General features: G+C 33.2%; 1 protein-coding gene across 11 annotated transcripts in view; it reads right to left on the bottom strand.

Annotated features, from left to right (window-relative positions):
- Positions 1–13,987, bottom strand: part of SGO2 (shugoshin 2) — a 36,776-nt gene that overhangs the window by 6,732 nt on the left and 16,057 nt on the right. For all 11 annotated transcript variants that reach the window (XM_005601672.4, XM_023622321.2, XM_070242132.1 and 8 more), the window contains 3 exons: positions 7,037–7,278; positions 2,645–5,836; positions 1,038–1,188 (listed from right to left, as the gene is read on the bottom strand). In XM_005601672.4, the coding sequence (XP_005601729.3) occupies positions 1,038–1,188; positions 2,645–5,836; positions 7,037–7,278 (3,585 nt within the window). The remainder of the gene's footprint in view (positions 1–1,037; positions 1,189–2,644; positions 5,837–7,036; positions 7,279–13,987) is intronic.

The raw sequence follows: 13,987 nt of genomic DNA, 5'->3' as shown, positions 1-13,987 counted from the left end.
CTAAAATTGACTGTGGAGATGGTGCACATATTCATGAATATACCAAAAACCACTGATTTGTACACTTTAAATGGAGAAATGTATGGTTTGTGAACTACAGTTCAATAAAGCTGTTTTTTTAAAAAAAAGCCCTTGGGTCCTTTATTTCACTTTTAATTTGCTTCTCTTGCACCCACTCCTGTATTGCTGCCATCTGCTGGTTATTGTTTTAAAATACCTGCCAGAACCTCCAATGTCTAATTTTATTAAAAAACCAAACACTGAAACAACATAAAGAAGTGAACATTTAACAATATTTTTCTCTATCTTTTTGAAAATACTGTCCCAAATACGATCAGGTTCATTTATTCTTTAAAAAAATGAGATTCTGAATAAAACACATGTAAAAGGCATTTCGGCATTTTTGAGATAATCAAGGAAATCTGAATAGGAATTAGCTATTAGATGATAACATTGATAACTTTGTTAGATGTGATCATTGTTGTCCAGTTTGGTTGAGAAGTTCTTATTTTTCAGAGATATATATGGAAATGTTTTAGGAATTGAATGACCCAATATTAGGCATTTGCTTTAAAAAATACCACAACAAAAAAGGATAGATGAAGTAAATATGTCAAAATATTGATGACAGTTGAACCTGAGGGATGGATACATGGGGGTGGGAGGTACTATTTTCTCTTTGTTGGGGTATGTCTGAAGTTTAAAAAAAGAAAGAAAAAGGAGTGTTGTTCTTTGAGGCCAAAGGACATATAAACCACTTTGAATTCTTTGAAGGACAAGGTAGAAAATAAATGTGGGTAACAGATATTGAAACGCTGGTTTGCAAATCAGAGGCAACAAATTAGTTTTAAAAGTCTGTTCAAAGAATAAAAGACCTTTCTTCAATTCTTACCCAGATCATACTGTGGTTGTTACAAGTCAACAGTATACGTTTTATCGATAATCAGAAGTATTCAAATGCTAATTCAGGCAGGAATTTTTTAAAAAACATATATAATATCACAGTGAAATCACTTGAATATCACTGAAATACATACCTTTTGAGACTTGGCTCTTTTAAATCGAGAGGAGTACACCTTCTTCTTCGGCTTGGTAGCTCTGAAGACAGACCTTCTGACTTACTGTCAGATTTAGCAGTGTTATTTGAAACAAAATTGGTATTTGTCAAGTCCTGTAGTGTTCTATCTCCTGAAAAGAATATTATTTTCAGAAATATTTGTAAAAAGAGAGAGAGAGATGGAAAAGATATGGGATATTTAATGGCTTGCAAATTGTTGGTAGCAAATTTTTAAACTTAACAATAACTAAGTTATAATTTTAACCATTACAATAGTAACAGTGAAATTATTTGTAAATGTTTAATTTTTTTCTAGCAATAAAGAGAGGAAAAGAGACTTAAAATTTGAAATAAACTATCAAAGTGGCCTGCAACAATTTTATTCTGAAATCACATACAGGCTGATAACAATTCTTCATGATTCAACTCTCCTCACAGAATCACACAAATTAATGTGCATTCATGGAACACTGGTCATCAGTGGCTCACTCTGTGAAAGGCACCATGAGGAGCAGAGATGAAAGATGGCTCCCATCCTCTAACATGTCCTGCAGCTCTAGACCTTTCTCCTTCTTTCCCTCCAGTATTCCTTCTACTGGAGCAGCCTGATCCATCAAAGTCCTAGTGTTCCACACACATGTACTGGAAATGCTAGGCTCCCTGTAGAAAACTGTAATTGATATGGGAATGTCAAATGTCACAAAATTTCTATTAACAAAGGAACATCCTTAGGATTCAATGTTAAGGGGAAAAAGTGGGATGAGTAATGTTATATATAATAGGATTTCAAGTATCTATTTAAAATCCATAGATTCAAGTCTGCATGCATATGTCAAAATGTTGACTGCAGTTCCCCAGATGACTGTTTTTCCTGCTATTTTCTGATTCTCTACTTCCAATTTTCTTCAGTGAATACTATTTTAATAACTGGGGCAAAGAAGAAACACTGAAGGTCAAAAGCCTACCTGTCCCTAAGGGCCTAAATGCTCCCTTCATGATGCCTTTGCAGGTTCCTCTAGTCAAATGACTCCCAATTATAGCCTTCAGCATAATGTGTGTGCTTTTATTACACCATTTACCACATTTCAACACTGTTTGTTACTTTTACATACATGTATTCTGAGGAAAGGGAGCTGGTATTGGTTATTTTTTAATCCTCTAAAACATCTAGAACAATGCTTTGATCACATTAAATATACGCTGTTGGAGAGTCTCGCCCTTAGGAAACTTGCAGGTGGCTTTGGTAAACAAACCAGGGCAATTCATTATTATACACATTGAAAACACTCAATTTCCTTCAAACATATGAGGAAAAAAATTATCTGCCTAATGCCATTATCAGAGAACTTTGTGGTGAAGGCCAAATCCGTTTTTTAGGTTATAAAAGTCCAAGACATTCTCACGGTTATCTTCCCAAAGTATTAAACCTTTTTAAAATTGCTTCATATTGCTTCCATAGATCAGGCAACACAGTTAAATACTGTTTTTAAATTCTATAAAAATATCAGCTATAAAAGGAAATATTTTACTGGTTAAGTGAAAAAAATATACACTTTTAAAACTTGATCACCTCAGGTATTGACCTACCTATTTCTGATTTTTGTGTCCTCTGGCTGACTTTACATTTCATCCCTTCCATCTTCTCATGCACATCCTCACTTACTTGAAAGACTGGTGAGCTCTCCAGGGCAAAATTTTCTCTTATTATCAGATTTTTACTAGAAGAAATACTTAAAGGTATTGAACCTTCATGAACACTGTTAAAGGAAGACTCTTGTATATTAGGTGAATATATTTGAGATAAAGATGTCAACACCTTTGTGTAAAAGTCTGGCTTAACTGTGACAATTTTATCATTTTCCAAATTTTTTTCCTTATCGGCTTGTTCAGATTCAACTGATATTCCCTGAATGGTGTTGGTTACTTCACAGCTCTCTGGAGAAGGATCTCTGAAGGTCTTCCTTTTTGATCTGGATGGCATCTTACTGACTTTTCTGACCTGGCACTCTCCTTCTTTTATCACTTCCACAGAGGGGATATCTCTGTTTTTATTCAGAGTTGTAGTGCTTTGCTTTAGGTTGTTACGTAATTCCATTTGGTTTCCAGGATCAGAATCTGCTTCATTAGGAACATGTTTTAAACCCGATTCTAAGGAGATACAAGTCTGTGAAGAATCTGTTAACTGCAAAATAGGTTTGTTTTCACTTTTTGCCAAAATGTTCTTTGCCCTGCCTGATGATTCTTTCCCAGGCTTTTTAACAAGTTTACAAGGATTTGAAATTTGATCACAATTTTCCTTTTCATTACTGTTGATTTCCATACAGTTTCTACTGATAATACCTTGGCATTCAAGTCTTTGTTTGGATTTACTTATTTTAAGATCAAGATCTTTTGTATAGCTTTCTGGGCCAGGCACGTCTTTATGATTATCCTCATATATTTGGAACATTTCAGAAATTATTTCTGTCTTCCGATTTACTTTCTGCCTAGGCTTCTTACTTGTTTTTGATTCCTTTCGCTGAGCAGATTGCATATCAGTGACACGCTTTTTCATATCCAACATATTCCAGGTCTCACACTCATATAAATTTCCATTATCTTTGGTGGAAAGATAAGCTGTTTTAAATTCATTTGTGACTTCCAGGTTTTCAGAAATGTTTTCTTTATCCTTTTGGGTTAGGGAAAAGAAGCCATCTTTTTCTGGGTCATGCACACCTTTGTCATTAAATTCATTTAGCTGGTTCATTTCCAGAATTATTTCTGTCTTCCGACTTACTTTCTGCCTGAGCCTCTTATTTATTTTTGATGCATTCTGCTTTGCAGGTGGCATATCAGTAACATGCTTTTTCATCCCCAAAATGTTTTGAGTCTCATAATCACATAGGTCCCTATTACCTCTTGTGGAAGGACCAGCTGTTTCAAACTCATTTGAGTCTTCTAGGCTTTTGTGGATGATTTCTTTATCCTTTAGGGCCAGAGAAAATAAGTTACCTTTTCCTGGGTCATGTATGCCTTTGTCATTATTCTCATATATTTGGTCGATTTTGGAAATTATTTCTGTCTTCCGACATACCTTTTGCCTAAGCTTCTTATCTATTTCTGATTGATTTTGACAAGCAGCCTGCATATCACGGACAGGCTTTTTCACCCTCAAAACATCTTGAGTCTCAAAATCATACAGGTTTCCACTATCTTTGGTGGAAAGAGAATGTATTGTAAACTCACTTGGGTCTTCTCGGTTTTCAGGGATGATTGCTTTATCATTCTGGGTTAGGAAAAAAGAGTTATCCTTTCCTGGGCAATACACACTTTTCTCATCATCTATATAATTCACTTCAGAAATTATTTCTGTCTTCCGATTTACTTTCTGCCTAATCTTATTAACTTTTGATTCATTTTGCTGAAGAATGGACACATTGGTGATCTGCTTTTGAAAACCCAACACATCCTGGGTCTCACAATTGCACAGGTTTTCATTACTGATGGTGGAAAGAGTAGGTATTTGAGACTCTTTAGAAACTTCTAGGTTTCCAGAGATGGTTTCTGTATCCTTCTGGATTTGGAAGAAAAAGTTACCTTTTTCTGGGCCATGTGCGTCTTTAGCAGTATCGCCATATATCTGGTTCATTTCGGAAATTATTTCTGTCTTCCGATTTACTTTCTGCCTAAGCTTCTTATTTATTTTTGATTCATTTTGCTGAGCAGGTTGCATATCAGTGACATGCTTTTTCAAATCCAACATATTTTGGGTCTCATAATCATGTAAATTCCCATTATCTTTGGTGGAAAGATCAACTGTTTGAAACTCATTTGTGGCTTCTAGGTTTTCAGAAATGGTTTCTTTATCCTTTTGGTTTGGGAACAAGTTACCTTTTTCTAACATATGAATCACAAAAGTCTGTCTAGAAGGTTTACTTTTATTACAAGCTAGAGAACTCTGACCCATATCAAATTTACTCTCCTGTTGGAATTTATCTGAACTTTGGGAGAACAAGTACGGTTCTTCTGGTTCATCTGTTACACATATTCTGTTCTTTTTTTTATTATACCGTGTACTTTGTCTGTCATCTTGATCGAAGCCATTATGAATTTTCTTCAGGATGTTCAACTGAGCCAGCTGTTCAGTATTGAAAATAAAACTTGGATCTTCTGAATCCCCTTTGCCATCCAGAACAACAGATCTTCTTTCTGGTCTGTTTTCAATCTTTTCCTCAATATCCACATGTGAACTATTTTTAAATTGTCTCTTTGATCTTTCTTTCTTTTTGTCAGAGCTTGAATCTTTCACTTTTCTGAAAGTTTTCATTCCACAATCATTTGGTTTTTTATTACTTTTATTTTTAGTCCCTGTTGAAACTGTAATAATTGTGCTTACTTCACTTGCAGTTAAATCCATGTCAGCATCATACACAGTTTTCTGCAATTGAAAGTCACCATTACCCTCAACTTGACTCACGTGCTCTGCAGTAGGTTCACCAGCAGACTCAGAGGTGTCAGGAAGGCCCTGGATGTTTCTTTGCATTTTAATATTTGTTTCATTAGTACAATCACTTATCTCATTATTCCGATTTAATCCTGGACTTGAAATCTGCTGTTGCTCTAAATCTGTCACACAGGGAGCGTCTGCAGGATTCTTTGATTCCCGAGATGATACACGTTTTTTCCTTTCAGTCACATTACCAAGAGATGGTTTCTCCTTTCTGTGGCCGATGGACTGGACGTTTTTCATCTCACTCATTAAAGAACTCTTGGAACTTTGGTCTGAGCAGGAATGGCTTTCTATAAAACAAAGGGAAACAAAACTCAGAAATAAGAAATGACATGAAATTTATCATTTTAAACAAAAGAGATTAGAAATCAAACTGTTTCACAGAGAAGAGTTCTGACAATGTGTTCTGTTCTGTTCAGATACTTATATTATGAAGAATCTATGCTGATAAAAAATAAAGCCAAAATGACCACAGTATTCATAACCCACATTTTACACTTGTATTATGGAATATAATTCCTGAGAATTCACTCTGCTTTGGTCCCAACAGTAGAGTGGAGAATAGCCAAAAGTAGAGCCACTAAAATATATTTCTAGAATGGGAGGAGGCCAGCAAAGGAACCCAAATAACAGTAATAACTCTGATAAGGATTACTGTCGAAAGGCTATGAGAAGGAAGCTAAAGTTTATATAAATTACACACACACACTCACATAAATTTTTAGAAAGGAAAAATAATTCTAAGCTCTAAATTCAATATAGTTGTGGTTCCATATCCCAATCTGAAAATCTATGACAAATACAAAGCCAGACTACACCATAGGATTATTATTCTGAAATACCACATAAATAAAATGTGTCATTTTCTCTAACTAAACCATTAGCCAGGCTCAGGTTTTCGCTTTACCACTAATTGGTTATGATTTTTAAAAAGTCACTACACCTATCTAAGCATCTAATTTTTCTATCTATGAAAAGGAGAAGACCAAACTTAATAAATATACAGTCATGCACTGCACAAAACATTTTGGTCAATGACGGACTATGTATATGACGGTGGTCCTGTAAGATTAGTACAATAGAGCCTAGGTGTGTAGTAGGCTATACCATCTAGGTTTGTGTAAGTACACTCTACGATATTTGCACAACTACGAAATCAACTAACAATGCATTTCTCAAGAATGTATCCCTGTTGTTAAGCAGGGTATGGTACCTTTTAATTCATAAGCTAAGATACCAAGAGAAGCTCTTTAGGCAGGTTTACTTCTAAATACTGCTCCCAGAGTAACAGTATTAGCCCATGGTGCATTTGACATTTGTCAGCATATTTATTTTTAAATTTTTCACCAGCAATTTTAAACAGCAAAAGTTAGTAAATCCATAACGTAACAGATCTAACTTATTAACTGTTTATAAACCATGCCTCAAGAAAAAAATTTGATGAACCTAACTACTTAATAATGATACTCAAAATGAACTAACAAGCTTACCTTCGGGAAGTATATCAATAGAAGAAATATGCTCTGAATCACTTAAACCACACACATTCTGATTATTTTCTTTAAGAAATAATAATTCCAAATTACACTGAGTTGATAAAGGTTGTCTTGTTGATACTGAAGAGGGAATATCAGGTGACATCTTTGATTTAATATTGTCATCACATTGCATTTTCTCTTTACCATCATCATCATCATCATCATCATCATCATCATTTGAAGTTAATGGAACCCTAAAGGAAAGTGGGAAAGAATGGGAAATTTTGTATTTTACAAAAAGTATTTGGAAAATTACATGGATAGTTCTTTCTATATTCCATTTATTTAAGATCCAACCATGAACCCACCTTGTTACCTTTTGTGTTCAGTGAAGACAACTTACAAGTAAAAAACAGATAGTTTCTAATAGTACAAACCTTGGAATAAAGAGGAATGCTTCTTATCCCCACAGCTCCAAGGGCCCCAGAAGGAGATCACTGATATAATTACTGGTTAGGCTATTAGGATAATAATACTAATGAAATGAATAAATTTCAAACATACTTACAAATACTCATGCATAATATTTATAGTTTTCCTATAATTAATTTTATGGAATACCCAAAATTCTTACTTTGGTTTCAAATAACTACAATTGCATGTAAAGTTATGTGTGAAATAACGTTTGCTATGTTTCCAAAAGGCATGCATGCAAATTAAAGCCATATTCCTAGAGTAGCTAAATCTATGGGGGGGGGGGACAGAAACTCACAGAAACAATCTGATAATCTAACCTTCTTGAATTCAAACAACGAAGAGTAAAATCCCCCAATGCTAAAGATTTTGCCTTGTATGCCAAATGAATCATAGATATTTAAAAATTATTGATGATGATCAAAATAAATCTTGCAAACTATTTGTTAAAAATTTAAAGGCAAGTATTACTAGAATAGCCATTCAGAGGAAATTTCTATGCCACCTGAAGAAACAAGTTAACAAAAATAGGACAGAGGTTCTGATTCTGGGTTACAGTCGAACAGCTACTACTGAATCCAACCCTATCAAACATAATGTCTACAAATTCTGGACAAAATATAAAAAAACAATTACCTGAAGTCACTAAAAAAAGTGAACAAAAAACAAGTAGAAACTGAAGGGAGTTTGACACTTAGAAAAAGGGTGAGTTGCCACTGTTTACAACCTCAGTCACTGCCACATTTTTAAAAACTTAGAAACCCACAGTCTAGTTCAACCACAGAATTCAGGACAACTACAACAGCTGTAAACTGTGTGTGACAGGGAAAATAAATGAGAGGTAGAGCGGGGAGCCCCAAATTTTGTGTATAAACTCTTCCCAAATCTCTGGCTGACTCCCGAATCATATATACGTGAAGAAGATTCCATGCAGCCCAGCTAAGGACAAAAGAACTGAAACGAGATTCCATATGTTGCTCACAACAGAGAAGCAAGAAGTTTAAGTTCAGACAAGGTAACCACCTACTAAAATCAAATAATCAAATTTGTTGAAAGAACATACTTGAATCCAGATTTTCTACAATGTAGGATTCACAATGTCCAGGATATAGTCCAATATTATCCAACATATGAAACCATAAGACAACAACTCAAACTCGAGAGAAAAAGATAATCAACAGAGAATGATCCTGATATATATAAAAGGCCAATAAGCACATAAAAATATGCTTAATATCATTAGTTAAAGGGAAATCCAAATCAAAACCATGAGACACAACTTCATACCCACTCGGATGGCTAGAATCAGAAGGACAGATAATAAGTGTTGGTGAGGATATGGAGAAACTAGAACCCTACATTTTGCTGGTGGGAATGTAACACAGTGCAGCAGCTTTGGAAAACAGTTTGGCAGTTCCTCCAAAAGTTAAATGTAGAGTTTTCACATGACCCGGCAATTCTACTTGTAGGTACATACCCAAAAGAACTGAAAACTATGTCCATACAAAAACTCTTACACGAATGTAAGTAGCACCAGGACTCATAAAAGCCAAAAAGTGGAAATAGCACAAATGTTCATTAACTGATGATGGATAAACAAAATGTAGTATATCTGTACAACAGAATACTATTCAGTCATAAAAAGGAATGAAGTACCATAGATGCTAACATGAATGAACCTTGAAAATGTTACGCTAAGTCAAAGAAGCTAGACACAAAAGGTCACATATTGTGTGATTCCACTCATATAAAATGTCCAAAATAGGCAATTCCATAGAGACAGAAAGTAGATTAGTGGTTGCCAGGGGCTAGGGAAGAGGAGACTGGGAAGTGACTGCTAACGGATACAGGCTTTCTTTTTGGAGTGATGGCAATATTCTAGTGGAATTTGATAGTGGTAAAGGTTGTACAACTTTGTGAACATACTAAAACCACTGCATTGTATACTTTAAAAGGGCGAATTTCATGTTATGAGAAATTTTATCTGTGAATTATATCTTAATTTTTTAAAAAGTAAGTAGAAGAAAGGAAATAGTGAGGAGCAAACACCAATGACATATGAAATGGAAGAAAAATTGATAACAAAAATCAATGAAACCAAAAGCTGAGTTTTTTAAGAGATCAATAAAACTGACGAAACTCTAGCTAGTTTGAGCAAAAAGGTGGAAAACACAAATTACTAATATCAGGAATGAAAGAAAGGACCACACTACAGATGTCACAGGCATTAAAAGAATAAGGGCACGTTATAAACAACTTTATACCAATATACTTGACTGCCAAGATGAAATGAATGGTTTTCTAGAAAGACAAATAGTTTCTAAATTGACTTGAAAAGAAATAGAAAATCTGAAAAGCCCCATGTCTATTTAAGAAATCAAATTAATAATTAAAAACTCCAGGCCCAAATTACTTCTCTTGTGAATTCTCCCACACATTTAAAGAAGAAATACCAACTCTATAAACTCTTTCAGAAAATGGAGGAAGAGGGAATGCTTTTCATCTCATTTTACAAAGCCAGCATAACCTTTATCAAAACCTATCAAAGAAATAATAATAAAATTATAAATCAATCTCTTATGAACACAGTTATAAAAATCTTTAAGAAAATATTAGCAAATCAAATCTATCAATATGTAAACAGAATAATACACCATGACTGAGTGGAATTTATTCTGGGAATGCAAACTTGCTTTAACATGAGAAAATCAAGTGAAGTCATCATATTAAAAGAACAAAGGAGAAAAGACATGATTTTCTCCACAGATACAGGAAAAAACATTTCACAAAATTAAATACAAATTCATTAGAAAAACTCTCAGCAAAGCAGAATAAAAAGGAACTTCAACTTGCAAAAACGGTGCTAACTTTTCAAAAGAAAAGATAGAAGCTAGAAGACAATGAAATGACCCTTTTAAATTACTCAAAGATAATTCCAAACCCTCAATTTTATAAACATACTCTTCAAAAATGAAGGTGAAATAAATATGTTTCCAGAAAAACAAAAACTGAGTGAATGCATTGCCAGTACTTGCACTAAAAGAAATAATAAAGAATTTCTTCAGGCAGAAAGAAAATTATCTCAGAAGGAAATATCAAAATGCAGGAAGCTTATTTGTCAGTTTTACCTCAATAAAGCTGAAATAATAATAAAAATAAGATTATGAACAAGCATAAAATAAAAATTGAAGGAAGTAATATGAAAAAATAGAAAAGTTATATATGTAGGTAATTATAAATGAAAACTGACTACTACACAAAACAATGAAAGTAGGAATTTGTGGGACTAAAACATATGCTGAATGAAAATACATAATAATAGAAAGGCAGAACACAGGAATGCAGAATTGAAGTATGCCAAGGTGCTAGCATTACTGAAGAAGTGGTGAAGTAATACTTTGTATAATAGTGTAATAAATCAAGGATGAATATTGCTACACTAGGGCAATCATAAAGGAATAGAAGATAAGTTAATAGCTAAGAAAAATTAAATACAGTAGTCTCCTCTTATCCTCAGTTTCGCTTTCCACAGTTTCAGTTACCGGAAGTCAACCAAGGTCCAAAAATAACGCTATGTCACAACACCTACGTCATTTGCCTCACTTCGTTTCATCACGCAGGCATTAGATCATCTCATGTCATCACAAGAAGGATGAGTACAGTACAATAAGATATTTTGAGAGAGAAAGACACCACATTCACATAACTTTTATCACAGTATATTGTTATACTTGTTCTATTTTATTATTAGTTATTGCTGTTAATCTCTTATTGTGCCTAAACTATAAACTAAACTTTATCATAGGTATGTACATATACCAAAAATACAGTATAAAAGGGTTTGGTACTATCCGTAGTTTCAGGCATCCAGTGGGGGTCTTGGAATGGATCCCCTGCAGATAAGGGGGGAGACTACTGTAACGAAAAACATTTGATTTCGAAAGAAATCAAGTAAGGAGAGAAAAAAGAACATAAAACAGGTAGCTCAAATAGAAAATAACCAGATGGCAGATATAAATCCAACTATATCAGGAACTAGATTAAACATAAACATACTAAATATTCTATGATGTTACACTGAACTTATTTTTTTAAAAAAGATGAATCTATATGCATTTTAAATATAACAGAGAGTTTGAAAGCAAAGTTATAGAAAAAGACATACCATAGAAATGGTATATCAGATAAGTAGACTTTAAAGTAGGAATCATTTCTAGAAATATTTCACATTGATAAAATAATCAATTCATCAGGAAATCAATCTTAAATTTATATGCATCTAATAATAACTTTAAAATATATAAAGCAAAAATTGACAGAACTAAAAGGAGAACCAGATGAATCCATAATCACAGTGGTACACTAAGGCACTTCTCTCAATAGCTGATAGAATAAACAGACAAGAGAACCAGGAAGGCTACGGAAGATCTGAACAATACAATCAACAAACTTGACACAACTGACACATACAGAATACTGCATCCAACAACCACAAAGTACACTTTCTTTTCATGTGAACCCGAAATACTTACCAAATTAGACCAAGATGAGACCAAGTAGGTCTCAATAAATTTCAAAAACCTAAAATCATTTTAACAATGTTCTGTAACTACAATGGACTTAAACTAGAAACCAACAACAAAAAGTAACTAGAAAAAAATAACCGGCTGTTTGGAAATTTAATAATATACTTGTAAATGATCTATAGGCCAAAAAATATATCAGAACAGACTATCAAAAATTGGGAGATGAAGCTGAAGCAGTACTTACAGGAAAATAGTTGTATTTTTTAAAAGAAAGACTGAAACTCAGTAATCTACACAATCTGAAGAAGCAAATAATGGTAATAATAATAAAAAATTTTAAATTGAAAAGGAAAAGCAAAACAGGAAGAAAAGAAATAACAAGAATAAATGTAACAGAAAACAAAAATACTAAAAAGAAAGATCAACATAGCCCTAAAGAGGACTATCTTTGCAAAGATGAACAAAACTGATAAACTTTTAGAGCAAAATTAATCAAGAAGTATTGAGAAAGAAATAGAAAGAACATTGAGAAAGAAAAGGAGAACATCACTATATATCCTGCAGACATTAAACACATAATTAGACATACTATGAACAACTATAGCTAATAATTTGGTACTATAGATGACATGCACAAATTCTTTTCAAAAGTCAACAAACTAGACACAAGAAGAAATAGAAAATCTGAATACTTTTACATCCATTAACATGGGATGTTATCAAAAACATTTCCACAAGAAAACCACAGGCCCAGATAAACTTCTCCCAAGCATTTAAAGAAAAAAACAATTTTACACAAACACTTCCAAAAAATGGAAAAAGAACTGCACTTACCAATTCATCTACTGTGACCAGTATAATGCAAATACCAAAACTTGATAAAACATATTACAAGAAAGGAAAATTATAAACTATCCTCATTTTAAAAATACATGCAAAAATCCTTTAAAAAATTAGCAAAAAGAATTTAGTGATATATCAAAAGGATGGATTATCAGGAGCAGTTCACTGCAGGAATGCAGCGGTGGTTTAACATTCAAAAATCAATCTTTATAATTCATTATATTAATAAAAAAAGAAAGAACAAAGTATTATCTTCTCAATGGTGACAGAAAAAGCATCTGATAAAACTCAACAGCCATTAATCAGATAAGGAGCATCTACAAAAACCCAAGAGCAAACAAATCAAATAATGGGAACACAATAAGAATGTCCACTATTCTTTTATTCATTATTTACTCATTATTGAGCAAGAAGCAGCCGCTGCAATAAGGTGAGAAAAAATAAAAGTCCCATAAACTGCAGGGAGGCGGGGGAGAAAACAGTCATTCACGAATAATAAAATTATATTCATAGAAAAATGAAAAAAATCTCACCTCAGATAAACTTAAAATTTATAGTAAGGTCACAGGAAACAAGATCAATATTAAAAACTTAATTGTATTTCTACACACTAGCATCAAGAAGAAAATGAGGTTTAAAAAACAACATTCAAAATAGCACTAAAAATACCATATAAGTAGGAATAAATCTAAGATGTGTAATAACCCTATTCAAAAAACTACAAAACAGTGAGAGAACACACATAATATCTAAATAAACGAGTAATATACCATGTTCATGGATGGAACTCTCAATTTTACAAAGTGGCAATTTTCCCCAAACTGAAGTATATTCCATGTAACCCCAATCAAAACCCCAGAAGTGTGAGAGAGTGCATGTGTGCATGTGTTGATTCTAAAATTCACGTGGATATGCAAAGGGAAAATAATAGCCAAGATAATATTCAAGAACAAAAACATAAATAAATAAAATGGAGATTTATTATCAAATACTACTTATTACAAAACTAGTAATTAAGATAGTCTGGTAGTTGACAAAAAGACTCATATAAGAGAATAGTGAGTTCAGAAACAGACACATATACATTCCGTCACTTGATTTATGATACAGATGACACTGC

The sequence above is a fragment of the Equus caballus genome, chromosome 18, assembly GCF_041296265.1.
Source record: "Equus caballus isolate H_3958 breed thoroughbred chromosome 18, TB-T2T, whole genome shotgun sequence".
In the NCBI taxonomy this organism is placed as follows: domain Eukaryota; kingdom Metazoa; phylum Chordata; class Mammalia; order Perissodactyla; family Equidae; genus Equus; species Equus caballus.
The sequence above is the reverse complement of the archived record's forward strand: the minus strand, read 5'-3'. Positions and strand labels throughout refer to the sequence as shown.